Source organism: Populus nigra, chromosome 9 (genome assembly GCF_951802175.1).
Source record: "Populus nigra chromosome 9, ddPopNigr1.1, whole genome shotgun sequence".
NCBI classification, from domain to species: Eukaryota; Viridiplantae; Streptophyta; class Magnoliopsida; order Malpighiales; family Salicaceae; genus Populus; species Populus nigra.
Window position 1 is genome coordinate 15,142,708 of NC_084860.1, and position 16,477 is coordinate 15,159,184.

Consider the following 16,477-nt stretch of genomic DNA (forward strand, 5'->3'; position numbering starts at 1 on the left):
CAAGCATATTTTTATCTTTTATATACATATTTGCTCTAAGACATTAACTAAATGCAATCAAAATAGTATTTTCTTGGGTAGAAATAAGTTTTTATAAATTAAATTAGGAACTAGCTGGAAAAAAATCTATTAATTGGTCATATTCATTGTGTTTAAGTTTAATTATGAATTTGAATTAAATTTACTTTTGGGAATATGAAATAACATATTATTTATATATAACTAATATTAAATATATATAATAAAATATAATAAAAAGCTTAAAAAATACACCAACAATTAGAATTCAGATCTCATTAATTTAACAATAAATATTCATAGAGTTTTTTTTTTTAATACTCATCATTACTACTTAAATATACATTAAACCCACTTCCCTCAAAATCAAAATTCAGTAATTCATGAGAATTTTAATTATGAAGTAATATCCTCCCATTCGGACCCTTATGTAAGGGTGTATTTGTGAGAAAAAGCACATCAAACAACAAAAAGAAAAAAAATCATTTTTTTTAAATTTTATTTTTACTCTCTCGAATCCCGGAGGCGCATTTTTATTAGTGCAAAGCGGCGGCTCCTCACGCAATTTTAAAATAAAAATAATAAAAGAATAAAAAAAACTGTCATTAGCTCTGTCTCTGTCTGTCTAACACAATATCAAGAGTATACCTCTTCTCCTTGTAGCACATCCTGCCTGCCTGCCTGCACCTGCAGCTGCAGCTCTTTTTCTCTGCATTCTTTAGATTATCTTCTCTCTCTCACAAAATCATATAAAAAAACCTCACTTTTCTCTTTTCACCGAAAAAAATAATCTCAAAATCTCTTTTTTTTTCTTAGCTTGCAGTAACGGTCAGTAATTCTCTCAAACAGTTTCCCTTTCTCTGCCAACGAAGCAAACAGGTAATGAATATTTTTGAACTCGAAAATGGGAGGAAAACTTCTTACGTTTCTTAAGAGAATGTGTCTTTGCTTTTCTTTTTTCCATTTCTGATCTGGGGTTTTTGAGTTCTTCTTTCTTTTGAACCAAACAGATCATAAATGTGTTGTGTGTTTGTGTTCTTGGTTTGAATATAATTGGACTGGTATATAAAAGTTTGTGTACAAACATTGAATGGTTTAAAGATGCTGTCTTTTTGGAGTTAAGTCTTTGTTAATCATACAGGTCAGACTGAGTTAATGTTTTGCGATTTACAAGCATTTATCAAGTTGTATTTTTTATTATGCTTTTCAATGCAAATCCTATCTCAGTAATCTAAATTAAGGCCACGATTTAATGTGTGTTAAATAGTTTTGCTTGCTTCTCTTTTTCTTCAACTTTTATCTTTGTGGCTTCCTCTTTTTGAACTTTATTCAAGAAGGAATTCAAGTTTTGATGAAGTACGGATGGTGGGTTTTTCTTCTTCTTTTTAGTTATAAAATTGGGTTTCGTTTTGTTTTCTTTGCTTGTTTAGTGAATGATTATGTGTTAATGATGCTTAATTAAGGACAATTTGGAAAATGGGTTCCTTACGTAGTGGTGTAGACATATTGTATCAGTTTTTACAAGGTAGACTATTCAGGCTGAATGCAGAGTTGTTGTTTCTTTGTCTTTTTTAACAATTTACTACTAGTCTGCAAATTGACTTGTATTTTTAGTTAAACAGAATTATAAATTTGACTACCCTTTTGTTATTAATTCCATGATTTGCTAGCATATAAATTTCAAGGAAATCTATTGTTAAAAATGATAACTGAAAGGTCAGATTCAAGAATCTCTTAACTACTGACGTAACTATAGAAAATGTGTGTATATTGCTCTGTTTGACTTCTTGTTATAAGATGCAAAGTGGCGTGATTTTCTTTAACACTGACCAAGATTTTCTTTTTTGCAGATGTATCAATGGATTGGAGAATTCAATAGCAAATAGTGAAATAGAACACAAAAATGGAGTCATCAGGGTTGATTATTGGGATTTCAATTGGGGTGGTGATTGGAGTGTTTTTGGCTATTTTAGCGCTGTTTTGTTTGAGGTACCATAGAAAGCGGTCGCAGATTGGAAGTAGCAGTTCTAGGAGGGCGGCGAAGATCCCTATCCGGGCTAATGGTGCAGATGCATGTACTGTTATGTCTGACTCGACCATTGATCCAGAGTCACCTGTGAAAGCCGGAAGAAACAGGGTGCCCTTGTGGCTGGAAGGATTTAAGAGGAGTAATGTCGTTTCAGTTTCTGGGATACCTGAGTTTTCTTACAAGTATGTTTTTCTCTAATCTGTTTCGGTGATGACCTATCTGTTGATTTTGAATGAAATTACTTTTTGGTTATACATACGATAGAGTGATGAGGCTGATTGCAATTGAGTGACCTGATCATAATTATTATGATGTTAGAGTTTGTTTTCTGCGTATTGGCTCCAGCACATGTAGAAGGTCCTGTGCTGCTTGGAACAGTTGATGATGGTGAATGGATAATTGTGCATCAAATTTAGAGTCTTCAAAATGATCTGATTTGAAGTTCAATTATACCTGCAAATAGCTTATTTTGGGGGTCTAAGATAGAAGGAGAAACTACTGGAGCTTTTTAAGTTCAGAATGTGTTTAATATCTGATTATTAATCTCTTGATGTAGAGGATGGCTTGAATGCTTTGTATGAGTTTAACCTCCTGATGTGTTGTTATGTGTGTTGCAACAGAATTACATTTGAGTAGGATATGCAATCTCTTTAATCTATAACTGTGGTATTTTGTTATGTGTGTGTGTGTGTATTTTTCTTTCTTTAGATTCATGATTAAATTTTGTTCTTAATGTTATCGTGCAGGGATCTACAAAAAGCAACCTGTAATTTTACAACACTAATAGGACAAGGAGCATTTGGTCCTGTTTATAAAGCTCAGATTACAACGGATGAGATTGTTGCTGTTAAAGTGCTTGCAACTGATTCTAAGCAAGGGGAGAAAGAATTTCAGACGGAGGTATTGCCGGTTAACAATTTCACTTTCATGCTCATATTGGTTTATTAATGTTACTTCAACTTGCTATTGGCATGTGTCTTCAACATTAGCATACATGTGTTTCATCAAGCCTGATTCAAGAAATGACAACTGGCACAAACATATCTTGAACAGAACTGGATCTGGTTTCTGAACAGTTTCTTTAATTATCTGGGTAAGGTATGACTAAATTTATTTCCCCTTTTGTTTGACTTCTAATGGCATGCTAGTCAACAGATGGGGAAGTTTTTAATGAAGTTTTGTAATGAGTGGAAAGGAAATACCATAAACATCACAGAAAGAGCTGCACGCATAAATGGTGAAAATAATTTACTGTGCTTTGCACATGATTTATGGACAGAAATTTTGGAGTGTGATGAAATCAAGAGAGTCAGCCAATTGTAAAATTATGTTCTGTTTAGGAAATAAGTTATACCCAGGTCATAAATAAGAAATTCTTCACTCTGGAGGACAATTGTTCTTGTTTTGCTCCTACTGCATGAAGTTTGATGTGTCACTGTTTCATCGATTGACTCCCTTGTTTCTGTAGACATTTTTCTGCAGACATTTTTCTGCTATCATATTGTTCATTGCTTTTAACCTTTCAATTTTGTTTTAATTATGTTCAGGTTATGCTATTGGGAAGGTTGCATCACAGAAACCTTGTGAACTTGGTTGGATATTGTGCAGAAAAGGGCCAGCATATGCTTATATATGTCTATATGAGTGAAGGCAGCTTGGCTTCTCATTTATACAGTAAGTTGACATCAATTTTGTGTATGGTAGAAATACACACACAAACTTTCTGGAAGCTGTAGTCAGATAAACATCTGTGTCTCAGATTGCAAGTAAAATAGCTGCACTTTGATTGACCATCACTTTGTTACAGAGATCAGTGTTTGTGTCACTTGTAAAGCTCAGGTATGACAGATTTCAGCAATTGGAAATTGCCTGTCACTCTCTAGGAGAGCTCTAGCTAAATAAACTGGAACGTACCATTGTGACCTTTTTTGTAGTTGTCTATCCTGTAGCAAGGATCAAGAACCACCATCAAGAGATTTCATTGTGGTGATTGTGAAAAGTGACACGGTTTTCTTCTTCACGCAGGAGAAGACCTCAAACCATTGAACTGGGATTTGAGGGTTTATATTGCTTTAGATGTAGCAAGGGGCTTGGAGTATCTCCATAATGGGGTAAATTTTCTTTTTATGCGGACTATTTTGTGTGCATGCATGTCCTCCATGGTAATAAAACTTCTTCATTATTTTATCCATGAGAAATTTACTATTTTCTATATATTATGCTGCAGGCAGTTCCTCCTGTGATTCACCGGGACATTAAATCTTCCAACATTCTGTTGGATCAGTGCATGAGAGCCAGGGTATGTCCACTGTGTATTACAAAAACTTTGCCTTGTGAGAAATTACAGTAAAGTTTCATCCAATGTTTTGAATATTAAAGAAAAACTTAGTTTAATTCAATGTGTGCAATCATGGTTGTTTTTCTTCTATCAACAAGTGTTAGGTTCTCATGCTAATTTCATACTCCTGTTCATGTTGGTTCAAGTAGGTAGCTGATTTTGGGCTTTCAAGAGAAGAGATGGTGGACAAACATGCAGCCAATATAAGGGGAACTTTTGGGTATCTTGATCCTGAATATATATCTTCAAGGACGTTCACAAAGAAAAGTGATGTCTACAGCTATGGAGTGTTGCTCTTTGAGCTTATAGCTGGCAGAAATCCTCAACAAGGTCTTCTGGAATATGTTGAACTTGTAAGTCTCAACAACTCTTTCTCATGTGGATGGTCAAATGCAACAATCAAATTGAAACTTTTGCCGAAGTTCAGATGGTTTTTCTATGTAACTTATTTATTTCAACATCAATTCTTTGGATATTGGTTTTTTAATGCACAAACTATGCCCTCACTTGTGACGGAGACTAAGAATACTTCCAAATAGGTAACACTAACAGCTTTCCCTTGAATAAGAATAAATTGGAAAAGAATGCTAACATTGAAGGGTCTTAAACTAGCTGTTATTTGTTATACTTCATCATGATCTGTTTTCAATTCCTCGTGTAACCTTCTCCATTGCATTTCAGAACAATGTCTGCTCTCATTTGAAAAGAGAGGTCATGTTAGCTTCTGTTGGTCCAGTGGATATCTACTTCAGTCTTTTCCTTTTCTGTTTGTAGTTTAAAACCGTTTTTCTAATATGATGAACAGGCTGCAATGAATACTGAGGGAAAAGTTGGGTGGGAGGAAATAGTTGATTCACGTCTGGATGGGAAATTTGATGTTCAAGAGCTCAATGAAGTGGCAGTTCTAGCATATAAATGCGTCAACCGTGCCCCAAGAAAACGGCCTTCCATGCGAGACATTGTGCAAGTTCTTTCCAGGATCCTCAAATTGAGGCACAATAAGAAGCATCACAAGAAGTCCCTTTCTGCCACCACAGCAGACGAAGTTTCCATTGATATGGACCAACAAGAAATCAGAACTCCTCTCTCTGAACACCACCACCGAAGAGAGGAGTCAGTTGACAGTGCTGACACTGGTGAAGTATAGAGATGATTTTAAACAATTTGTTCATTCGGGACAGCCCATGGTTTTGGTTTTGGTTTGTGATATATACATGCAGTTCAAAAGGAGCTAGGCGAGCAGATTTGTAGTTATGGGGTTTTTTTTCCCTCTTCTGAGTTAGAAGAGTAGAGGATACATTCAGTTTGTTTATAGGTTTCTTCTTTTTTGTAACATAACTAGATCCCTTCTTTCTCTTTCGCTTTGATAAAAAGACATCCATGATTTTGTACATTAATACTATGAATCATGAATGAAAATGCAAGGAAAATAACACCTCTTTTCCTTGAGCTGTGTTCACATTTCCCTTGGAAGTGTCAGCGCCATGCTATGAAATGCACTTGGATCATAGTCAGAATTACTAGGCTTGTGCCCATCTATTTTTGGGATGAATCATTACTTTTTAAACAATGAATCAGAAACAGGGCCATGAAAGCCACCATTTCATTACGAAGAACAAGAAACAGCATCGTTGATCAGACAAACATCATCTGCTGACAAAACAAACGCTATCTTTCGTTACCCATCTATTCAGTGTCAAAAACAAAACAGGCCAGAGCGTGACCAAGTAGTAGCAGAAGAAAAAATGGCAACCAGAGCGTGACCAGGAAGAAGAAATGGCAGCAATGGCTGCACTTCAAAGCTCAATGTCCTCTCTATCACCCTCCTCCTCCTCCAACTCATTCTTTGGCCAACGCCTATCACTTCCTTCTCTCTCCCCTCTAAAAGTAGGCTGCAATCTTCTCTGATTTCTTTCCACTGGTTTTTTTTTTCATATATATTTTTAATGCTCTTGAATTTTGATAGTCGGTTGATTATTTATGTTTGATAACTTGTAAAGAGATTGTTTTACGCAGATTTCGTATGCTATACTAAAATGGATCTTGCTTAAATTGGAATTTAATTGTTCTTTCAGTAGTTGGTCAATAACTTCATAGCCAAAGACTATAAATCTTCGTGATTTTACTTCTGAGACTGCATTTTCTTTTTTGAGATTTTGAATGTTAATGGTAATTTCCACTTGGGTTTTGGCAGAAGTGAAAAAAATGAAGTTTGATTATTATATGCACATGCTACAATTCTTCTTCTGCTGGCTGTCTTGCGCACACTGCATTTTCAATGGCTAATACTGTACTCTTCATTCCTGGTGTCCTAACAATACCCCCTCAATCGAAGAGTTCTTGACCTCAAGAATCCATAACAAAATCTGGGAACTGCATGCTTAATTCCTCTAGGTCTTTCCCATATGTTGCCTCTTCATGAACATGTGGGACTATTCAACCAATCCCATTACAACAACCTTGTTCCTTTTCTTCTGTTTCTAAGAATTTCTCCTTTTCATCCTCCCTTCTCTCAATCAAATGAATCCCTTTAACACTACATTTATGTCCAGGTACAAATTTATCGTCATATTTAAAGCATAATCCAAGTTTCCTTCTTTGTTCATAAAGTGTATCTGTAGATTGTTTTGGACTAGATTGCTCAACTCCATGCTGGTTGAAAGGTTTATAGGGTGTACTACCTGCTGATCTTTCATTGTTAAATGAAGAACTGATTCTGGGAGCAATTATGTTTCTTCTTACAACTGCAACAATTGATTTTTCATGCCACTTCGCCTGATCAAAGCTTGTATTAAAGTAGTCGGCTTGAGAATCTTTAACTTAATCTCTTCCTTTAATCCACTAATGAAACTGGACACGTAATATGATTCTGGCATCATGGGATTAAGGGTTTTCATCAAAGATTTTAATCTTTCAATGTGCTCATCAGTTCCTTTTTCCTGCTTCAATTTGTTGAATTCTTCCACGATATCACTATGGCTTCCAAATCTCATACAGAGTGCTTTAGCAAGCTCCTCCCGGTTGGTCAAATCATCATTTCCCAGCAAGATCCCCTCAAACCAAATCTCTGACTTTCCTTCTAAGTACATTGAAGCAACTTCCACCCATTGTTGTACTGGTAGTACATAGTGCATCTTGAAATACTTCCTGCACTTTCGAATCCACCCCCTGGGATTATCACCACCAAATACTGGTAACTCATTCTCGGTAGATTCACATTGTATTCTCATCTTAAGTTTTTCTTGTTGTCCATATACCTTACCATGATTGCAACTCCTTTGTTGCATACTGATTCCATCAGAATCGGAGTTCTCTCTTCTTTCTCTTGCATGGTCTTTGTTAGCTTCCAAAGATTGTAGATTCGTTATCACTATCTCTATTTGCTTTGACAGTTGATCAATCTTTATGTTTTGTTCTTCTCCTTGTTTATGCAAATCAGCCTTTAAGTCATGCAGTTCTTGATGAATCTCCTGCGCTTCTTCATAATTCTTCGATTGTGCTCCTCTAGAGCTCTGAATTTGTTGCTTTCCACCATTGTTAATCAAGCTTAAATGATGAAAATGTGTTTAAGCAGGTCTGATACCAATTGTTGAGGATCTTTCTTAACAAGAATGGGGTTTGAGAAGGTAGAAAAAATAAGAGGTAATGAGAGAAATACTTTCAACACTCAAAGTGTAAATTAAACAATGAAAACAAATTAAATCTCATAATTTTATTAATTTTGAGGTTTTTATTTTTTTTGACCAAATAAAAATTTAGTTCTTTATTACTATCATGAAAACTCCAAGAAAAAAAAAAGGAGAAGAGGAATAGAAAAATAAAAAAAGAAAAAGAGATCCAATTCGATCTGATCTTCTTCTTTTCTCTTTTATATTTTTTTTTTAGAAGCTTAAAAAATCTTCTAAAAATACTTTCAATATTATCTTCTAATAATAACCATCAAATCTGAATATTTAATGAAATTATTAAATAAAAAAATAGAGTTCTAATACAACAAAAAAAGTGATGTCTTCAGCTTGAATTCATGCACCAAGTCTAGAAGTTTCTGAAAATAAATCACATCGTAATAGATTTACATGTCCAAAAACATTCTAGCATGTTGGCAATACAGGTACAGCAGCTTTATGCCTACTTTCGACCTTGATTCAATAAGTATCTCTTCAAACTCAAAACATGAAGGTTTTAGAGATATTTCTTAGGGTTCCATAACATTTTGAATCATCTCAGTCGGAGTTCAGATGAGAGAGTTTTGTCTAGATTACAAAGTTGTGTTGAAATTATTCAGAATTGTCCAATTAGCTTTGTTTAGTACTTAATATCTTTTTTTTGCCTCCAAAATCAAAATATAAAAATCATGAGTATATTTAGACATCAAATAAGTACAAAAAACTATACATTAAGGAATAAAAATATGATATTTTGCATTCTCAACAACGGTAAAAGTCAAATAACAATTCACTTGGGATTTTTACTACTTATAACATTTTTTTCACATCTTCAATTTATCAGAGGAAAAACAAGGTTCAATACATCCAAAGATTTCATCAAAGAAGATAAGAGACTTGAGGTTTAAGTTCAAGCATGGCATTAAAGACATGATGTGCGAAACTATCACATGTTACCTAGATCAAAGCCTCTAGCCATCAGTAAGAGTGAAGGTCATTGATCTTTCTGACAACATTTACCAAATCTACAAGATCAATCTCTGGAAAGATTGTCACAGGATATAAGTGTTGAAATTTATAGCCTATGCTGGCAATGTAGCAGTTCATTACAACACAGGCGGAAGTGTCGAATAGAAATAAATGAAGCAACATATTCCCAGTGACCAAACCCACTGGTTGTTCGGTATATGTTGTTTTTTCAAAGTCCTGCATTGCTAATTCTGGAAATTCATTCCCATTATGAATGCTGGCAAGACATTAATCCTATTGCCGAAAGAATGGAATCGTGTCTTGCGGTGGTAAACTGGTCTGAAGGCATCAATTGTGTGCACAGACAGAAGTAATTTATCATTAAACTAGAGGTGCTCCAGAATTGAATGGTAATAAAATGCCTATACACAAGCATATGGGGTTAGCAATAACCTTTAAAGCAGCTTATTGACTACATCAATATGTAGAATGATACATTTATTCTTGACGGTACTCCAACAAGAAGTGCATAGATCGATGTATAACAGTTCAACGACTATGAAATTTTCTTGCAATTAAGTTTTTAATAAATTATTTTTAAAAATTATTTTTTTATAATTAAAATCTTAATAAATTCAGTTAAACTATAAAAAATCTAATTGAATCCTTAAATATTTTTTAAAAAAATTGAATTTTTCTTTCTCATAAGATCTTTATCAATGGAAAATATATTGTTATATTTTTTAATTTTATATATTTTTATCTTCTTTAACTAGTCTTTAACAATTTCCCGAGCATTCTAATATTTTTTTTACTGATTTCTTTTTGTATTTTTTCTTTTTTTTTTTTGTTTATGTGGAACTCTAAAATAAAAAAAAAAACAACAATAACTATGAGAATAATCACAGGAAATAACAATCAGTCCAATGCCATGAAAGGTGATTGCGAAATGGATTAAATCAAAGTGATGCAGCTTGATCACATAAAAGCTTTCGCTTTCATTTCCATTTCCTTGCTGTTTGCTACATTGATCTTGTTATTTTATACTAGTCTTCATTAGGAGTGGAGGACCATAATTCAGTTAAATCCCTAGCCACTCCAGACCAATTGACCCATGAAAAGCTCAATGAGGTCTTCAATGAAGTTGTTCTGGTCCAAACATGGGTCTAGCTCAATGAAGTTGTTTTGGTCCAGTGTTTAGACCAATTAAACCTAATGCATTTATTCACTTGTGAAGTTCAAGGAAACCTCTCCATTCCAATTTATCTTTTTTTTCAGGAATTCTTGTCAACCTGTGCACATGCTTACGAACATGGCCGTCTAAATACCAAAGCAGGAAGAGAAGACGACAGCTTAGTTGTAAAACTCGATTGAGGCCAGGATGGGTTCATGGGTGGACCCCAAGAAAAATAGAATTAAAAATCACTAAAATGGTGTTGTTTTTATAAAAAAAAAATCAACAGATTCAATTTAATTATTATTTTTTTTTTTTCAATCCAAACTAGTTTAGATTTTAAATAGCTAGTCAGATAAATTTGGATTTTACATCTATGAAAGAGACAACAAGAGACAAGACAAAAACTACAGGAAAATTGATACAAACTGACAATTTTATTATTCCATTATAGTCATTCTTTCAAATTACATTGGGCTGTCTTTTCTAATTCTTTCTTGTCATTAGTAACAGCTCTATCATGCCCTAAATTATTTTTTACCAAGACCAGAAGAGAAACTGTTTAATTTAAATAAAGTCTTTGGTGGGGGGGGGGGGGGGGGGGGGAAGGCACTAAATTCAAATCTAATAATTTAATTTGTTGTTTTTTACATGAGAGTTCTTAGAATCACCTAATTTGAGAGCAAGTCTAAAGCACAACAGCTGAAATCAGTCCAATGGTTCAGCATGCTTCGTCTTTGGATGTTAGCGTGGCAGCAGCCCTCGGTCTGAACATAGCTCAGCAGATGGCATCCCGCCAAAACGAGGAGTCCTCATCACGGGGGCCACATCGACTGTGCTAAGTATCTTAATTTGTGTTCATCTGATCTCAAACTACTCCCCCGGAAATATTTAAGACTGTCAACTGAATTCCATTCAATTTTTCTGGAATCATAAATAATGCAGAGAGGTGCTGCAAGGATTAACCTTCATTTATGAGGTGCATGTGCCAGCATTTATAGCTTCACAGATGTTACGGCAAGGAAATTGAAATGATTAAAGAAACTGGAAAGTTACCATTTTTTAAGTAACAGAGAAATGGAACCCTAACCTCATCTTGAACATTAGCTGCTTCTTCACCAAGAGGATCTGCAAGAAGCTCCAGGCGAAAGATTAACCTGGTCAAAGAATTTACAGAAAAAAAACTCTAACAGGGATGTGAAAATATGAGACAAAACAAACCTAACCCTCCAGTAATTCGTATAGATTGTTGTCTGCTAGTTTGGACTAACCCTTGTTTCATGCACAGCCCTCCAACAAGGACCACATGTAGTTCTTGTACTGAGTAATGCATGTGGACAGCAAGATTTATCATTATTGAAAGCATGCATGTTTTACACTACAAGAATACACATGTTTAGACTAATTTTATATGCATAGACTCACTAATTTCTGCTGATGAAAGATGTGTCTAGGGTCCTCCTGTGAATTATTTCTAATGGAAACTGAGCTTGATTCATTTGATTATTCTATTACTTTGTGTTCAAGTGAGACAGGACTTAATATAATAACATAAACTAGCTGGGTTTAATTTGTCTTAGAGTGTTTGATGCATGTGAGCAAGATTTCGAAGTACTCAAATTTCAATGCACTAGCAGCATATAAATCGAAGTCTGCAACTCCACTACATTTCAAAGTAACCTGCAAGCTCATAACTTTGTCATTCAAACTGGGATACCTGATGTTACAATTCAAGATTTAATTATCAGACAGTCTTTTTTTTTTCTTGAAAGTATTTGTTCTTAAATTCACCTACACAGGTAAATGTTATGGGGTATTTTCAAGGTAACTTGGGTCCCCATTTATACTGCTTTATTTATGAATAAATGTGTCCCAAATCTTGAATCTGTCACTACCTACTTCTCAGCAACTACCTGGAATGAAAATTTTGCTATATGTTATAACTCCATGAGTGTTTTCAGTAAAATACAAACCTCAATATGAAGATGAAGCCATAAAGTAGCATGAGATGTGTCGTGGGGCAGATACAACTAAACTATGAATCATAAAATTTGATATACTAACAAGGGATATAGCCTTGAAAGAAGAATCATAATTCTTCAAAACATAAGATTCAAGAAAATTTCCTCTAAACAAAGGTGTAAAAGGGATTCACATGACTTCATGATGTAGTGTAGCATTTTCCTTTCTTTCTTCAGGATTTGCAGATTACTACAAAGCAAGGAAGCAGGGCTCTAGGATTGAGCAGATAAAGCTCCTCAATATTGGAATAGAGACCGACTTTCCCTGCCAGAGAATCAAACCCTGTTTGGCCAGATATTTCTTGTATATTCTCCAAAGGCCTATGAACCCTCCCAGCAATCACTCTGCATACTATCAAAGCTTTCCTTGTAGATGGATCATCTTCAAATATTTCAATAGACTCGAAAGCTCTTCCACTGGTGGAAGTTGTGAACACACCTACTCCACCTTTAAGCTCCTTTTTGGCAGAAAAACCATTTCTAATAATTCGACAAACACGGCATTTTTCAGATATACACAGACTTGAAGAACCGTTTATGCCAAGAGAGCATGCAACAGTCGTGCCATAAAACCTCAAAAGCTCATTCCCATCAGCTATGCACCGAGAATGTTTCTTCGGGAGCTTGCTGGCTTTAATTTTCACCGTCTCTCTATACTCTTCGAATCGGGCCAGAGTTTTTTGCATATTGTGAACCTTCAACACTCTTTCTATTCGACCACAATGGTTTTCACTCTTTAACCAGCTCGTTCGACATATGATTTCTACAATTTTTCTTGATGAGTCCCCTTCCACAAGTTCAGTGACTGCCAAGAAGAGAAATATAATGAGCTGCTGATAAGGAAAGCTACTCTAAAGTCTCAGGAACAGCAAACCACTTTAATATTTGACTTTGGTTTTCAAAGACTAACATCAAAATGAAAGATCAGAATAAATTGTTTTGAGCACAGCTATAATTTATAAAGTTAAAAGTCATCAAAACCAACTAATAACTATGCCTCTCTTGAGCATCACAATAAAAAAAAAAAAAACAAATGGATATCTCAGACGAAGATATTGCAGGAAAAAAGAAACGGCTTGTTGCAAAGTAATATCTGATAAATTATAAAAATAAAATAAAATAAAATAAGAGTTTATATTAAAAAGAACACTTTGCTGGTGGTTAGAATCTGGGTTCACATTAACAGGAATTGAAATGGAAAACTCGGTCCAATTGCCACAAAGCCTGCAAAGTATATCCATGTCTTGAAAAAAACCTTCACCGCTATCTCGGAGCACTTGGTGATCTCAAAAGTTGCAAGGGAAAAGTGCCCACTCAATTCTGAGGTCAGAATCAAGTGTGTGACTGCTGCTGTGAGGATAAGAGAACAAGAAAGAGACAAAAGAAACTGCAAAAAGGGTTTAAATTCAAAACTAAATACATGAACAAAAGGGGGATGAAAAATCAGATGGAAGATGTCTAAACTAACAAATAATTTCAAAATAGGAGATTCTTACCAGCATGCTTGGAGAGATGATGATCTTCAGCAGCTTCCCATTTGGTAAACTGTTCTCCACATTTATGGCAAGTGATTGTAGAAGAACCATTAAAATCTGTCTCAAGAGAGACCCTACTGCTTGAATGTGCACCAGAACCAAATATACCAGAACCTCCAAATCCAGACCCTTCTCTGTCTGATGAAAGAAAAGAAGATTTTCTTGGAGGAGTTGCTGCGTTCCTAAATGAAGGGTTGAAATAATGCATTGTAGGATGTCCTCCAGGTCCTGGAGTACCTGGCCTTAAAGTACCAACAAAAGTTGAACCAACACCACCGTTACTACCACCACTAACACCATTATGGTTGTTGCCATGACTAACACCAGTACCAACCCCTTCTTGGAACCCACCAAAACCAGTGATTTTGAGCTCGCACCTCGAGTTACTTAAAATAACTTCATGGGTAATTGGGTTAAGAAACTCACTGCTTCCAATGGATCTTGGACTACAACTTGGTGGCTTCTCCATGTGTCTTTTGCTTCCATGTATGACATCTTTGAGATTTGCTATGGACCTTGAACACCCTGACCTTCCTGCTTTTCTTGTCAAGATTGTACTCAAATGCTTTGTGGATTTTGGGTCATGAACTTCTGATGGCTCTGACTTGCAATGTAGAGATCTCTTCAAAGTGAACCAAACTGTTGGCATACTTCTATCTTTACCGTCCTTCACTCCTTTCCTTCGTTTGTTGGGCTTCAAAATGTTTCAAAATCACAACTTTTCAAAGTAAAACTCCTCTGCATGCATAATTTCTAGAAAGCACATCACTTTGCATTTCCATGTTTTTTTGCTTTTTCCACCATGAAAGCTAGCTGAAAAGAAGAATCTGAATATACCATTAGTCAGTATACAACTTACTTTCTACTTATGCAACAGACCTCTCTTTCCCTGCAATTTCCTTTCTATTTTGAGAGGCTAACAACCAATCTTTTAACGAACTCTATGAACTACTAATTAAGCATGCTTAAGAACTCAGAAGAATCAAGAACCAAAATTTCTCACGAAGCATCCAAAAAAAAATGAACTTTTTCCTAAAGTGCAGGATTCCATATTGAGAACCTTTGGTACTTCTACTAAAATGGGTGTCCATGACTGAGGAAGAGAAAGGCAAATTGAAAACAAAAAGGCCAGAGAAAGCCCATTGTAAGAAAGACAAAGGAGGGGTAAAGCAATTACTTGTACAGAAGAAATTCAAGAAATGGGGAATCTATGGTCCATGGGGAACAAGACAACCTAACATGAAAAACCATGGTCAGTGGTGTCTGTAATAAATGACAGTTACAGCTTGAGAAAGGCAACCTGTGAAAAGTGAAGACAACTCATAAGAAAATTTTTTTAAAAAAAAAAAGGACATTCTTAAATTGACTCTTGTCTGTACTATGCTTGCCTGCTTGCGTTCTATTCTCATTTTGAATCTGTTTTAGATTTTGTGGAAGGAATCCACAAGCTTTTTTTTACAATCTAATATCCTCATGTTTTTATTTGTTTATTATTTTGGAAAATTATACTTTTTTAAAATATAAAAATAACAACATAATATTTATTGAGAATTTGGTATTATATTGATCATATAACACATGATTTTTTATCAATTAATATGTTTATTTTCAAAAAAATTTAATTTAGTTTATTTATTTTTATATTTTTGCACGCATATATTTATCAGATTTTCATTTGTTTTTTATAAGATTTTATTGTATTGATTATAGTTCATTTGTTTTATATCTATATGGATCTATCACATGTATCAATTATATTTATCTTCTTTGTCAATTTATATATTAATTTAATTTTTTAATTAAATGTTTATTTGATTTTAATTGAAATTGTTTCTAATTTATTATTATATATAGGATTTGATTGTATAATAATATGATTTCTTTGTATTTTTTTTTTGTATAAATGATGATTTTGACATTAATAATTAATAGTTAAAAGAGAAAGTACAGAAAATCTTGATAATTAATAAGTTGAAATGATTAAAATTCATTAGTAATAAAAGTCATTGCAAAGTTTAAAGTTGATTTTGACCTTCTTCTCTCTTTTTTCGGGAATTTTGTTTGCACATGAGTGACAAAATCAGCATTGATAGAAACCTTTCAAATTTTATTGATTTTTAAGGTTTTTTTTAAAAAAATAATTAATGATGTTTTATTAGTTAATTTTTAGATATATATTAAAAAAAAGTTATGATTCAAAAAAAAAATCTCTTTTTAAAGGTTTTCTCTCCTGCTTGTCGCTTTGTCTTTCCTATTAATGCGAATAAAATTGTTTTTGCAAAATGTTTCTTATCTAAATTTTTAAAAAAAAATTTAATGGTTTTAACATTTTTATATTAAAATTATATATATTATTTTAATATTTTTTTCAAATAAAAAAAATCTTAAAAAGTATTAGTTTTTTTAAAGTTAAAATATTGATTTAATTAAAAGTTAAAATTTTAACTTATCAATTCTAATTGTATATATTCTTAGAGAAAAAATTGTTTTGATTAATTTTGATTAAATATATTTCTATCTTAAATTCATTTAAATTTATAAATTATTTTGTAAGAAACCAACTTTAAAATTATGAATCCAAGTCAAAATCTACTTTTCATGGATTCTTACATTATCACTGCACATATAGACTTTGTACTAAAAGAATTATTTGGTCAATCTCGTGACAATAAAGTACTTACAACAGAATAGAAATACAGTATAAATTCTATTTTTATTTTTTAAAATT

At 33.7% G+C, this 16,477-nt stretch overlaps 2 protein-coding genes across 3 annotated transcripts; one reads left to right on the forward strand and one right to left on the reverse strand.

The window, feature by feature from the left end:
* Positions 1-631: 631 nt before the first annotated feature.
* Positions 632-5,850, forward strand: LOC133702565 (calcium/calmodulin-regulated receptor-like kinase 1). Of its 2 annotated transcripts, none has more exons than XM_062126875.1 (8): positions 632-897; positions 1,869-2,229; positions 2,794-2,947; positions 3,595-3,721; positions 4,073-4,158; positions 4,275-4,346; positions 4,535-4,738; positions 5,191-5,850. In XM_062126875.1, exons 2-8 carry the CDS (start codon positions 1,922-1,924, stop codon positions 5,530-5,532), a joined length of 1,293 nt encoding a protein of 430 aa, XP_061982859.1. In that variant the 5' UTR covers positions 632-897; positions 1,869-1,921; the 3' UTR covers positions 5,533-5,850. The 2 variants fall into 2 exon arrangements, with proteins under 2 accessions (XP_061982859.1, XP_061982860.1); XM_062126876.1 differs by lacking the exon at positions 632-897 and adding an exon at positions 912-1,159.
* Positions 5,851-12,107: 6,257 nt separating this feature from the next.
* Positions 12,108-15,050, reverse strand: LOC133703832 (uncharacterized). The gene is made up of 2 exons (XM_062128529.1): positions 13,711-15,050; positions 12,108-13,019 (listed from the first exon to the last, which is right to left on the reverse strand). The coding sequence occupies exons 1-2, from the start codon at positions 14,396-14,398 to the stop codon at positions 12,388-12,390; spliced, it is 1,320 nt and encodes a 439-aa protein (XP_061984513.1). The 5' UTR covers positions 14,399-15,050; the 3' UTR covers positions 12,108-12,387.
* Between the last annotated feature and the right edge of the window lie 1,427 nt (positions 15,051-16,477).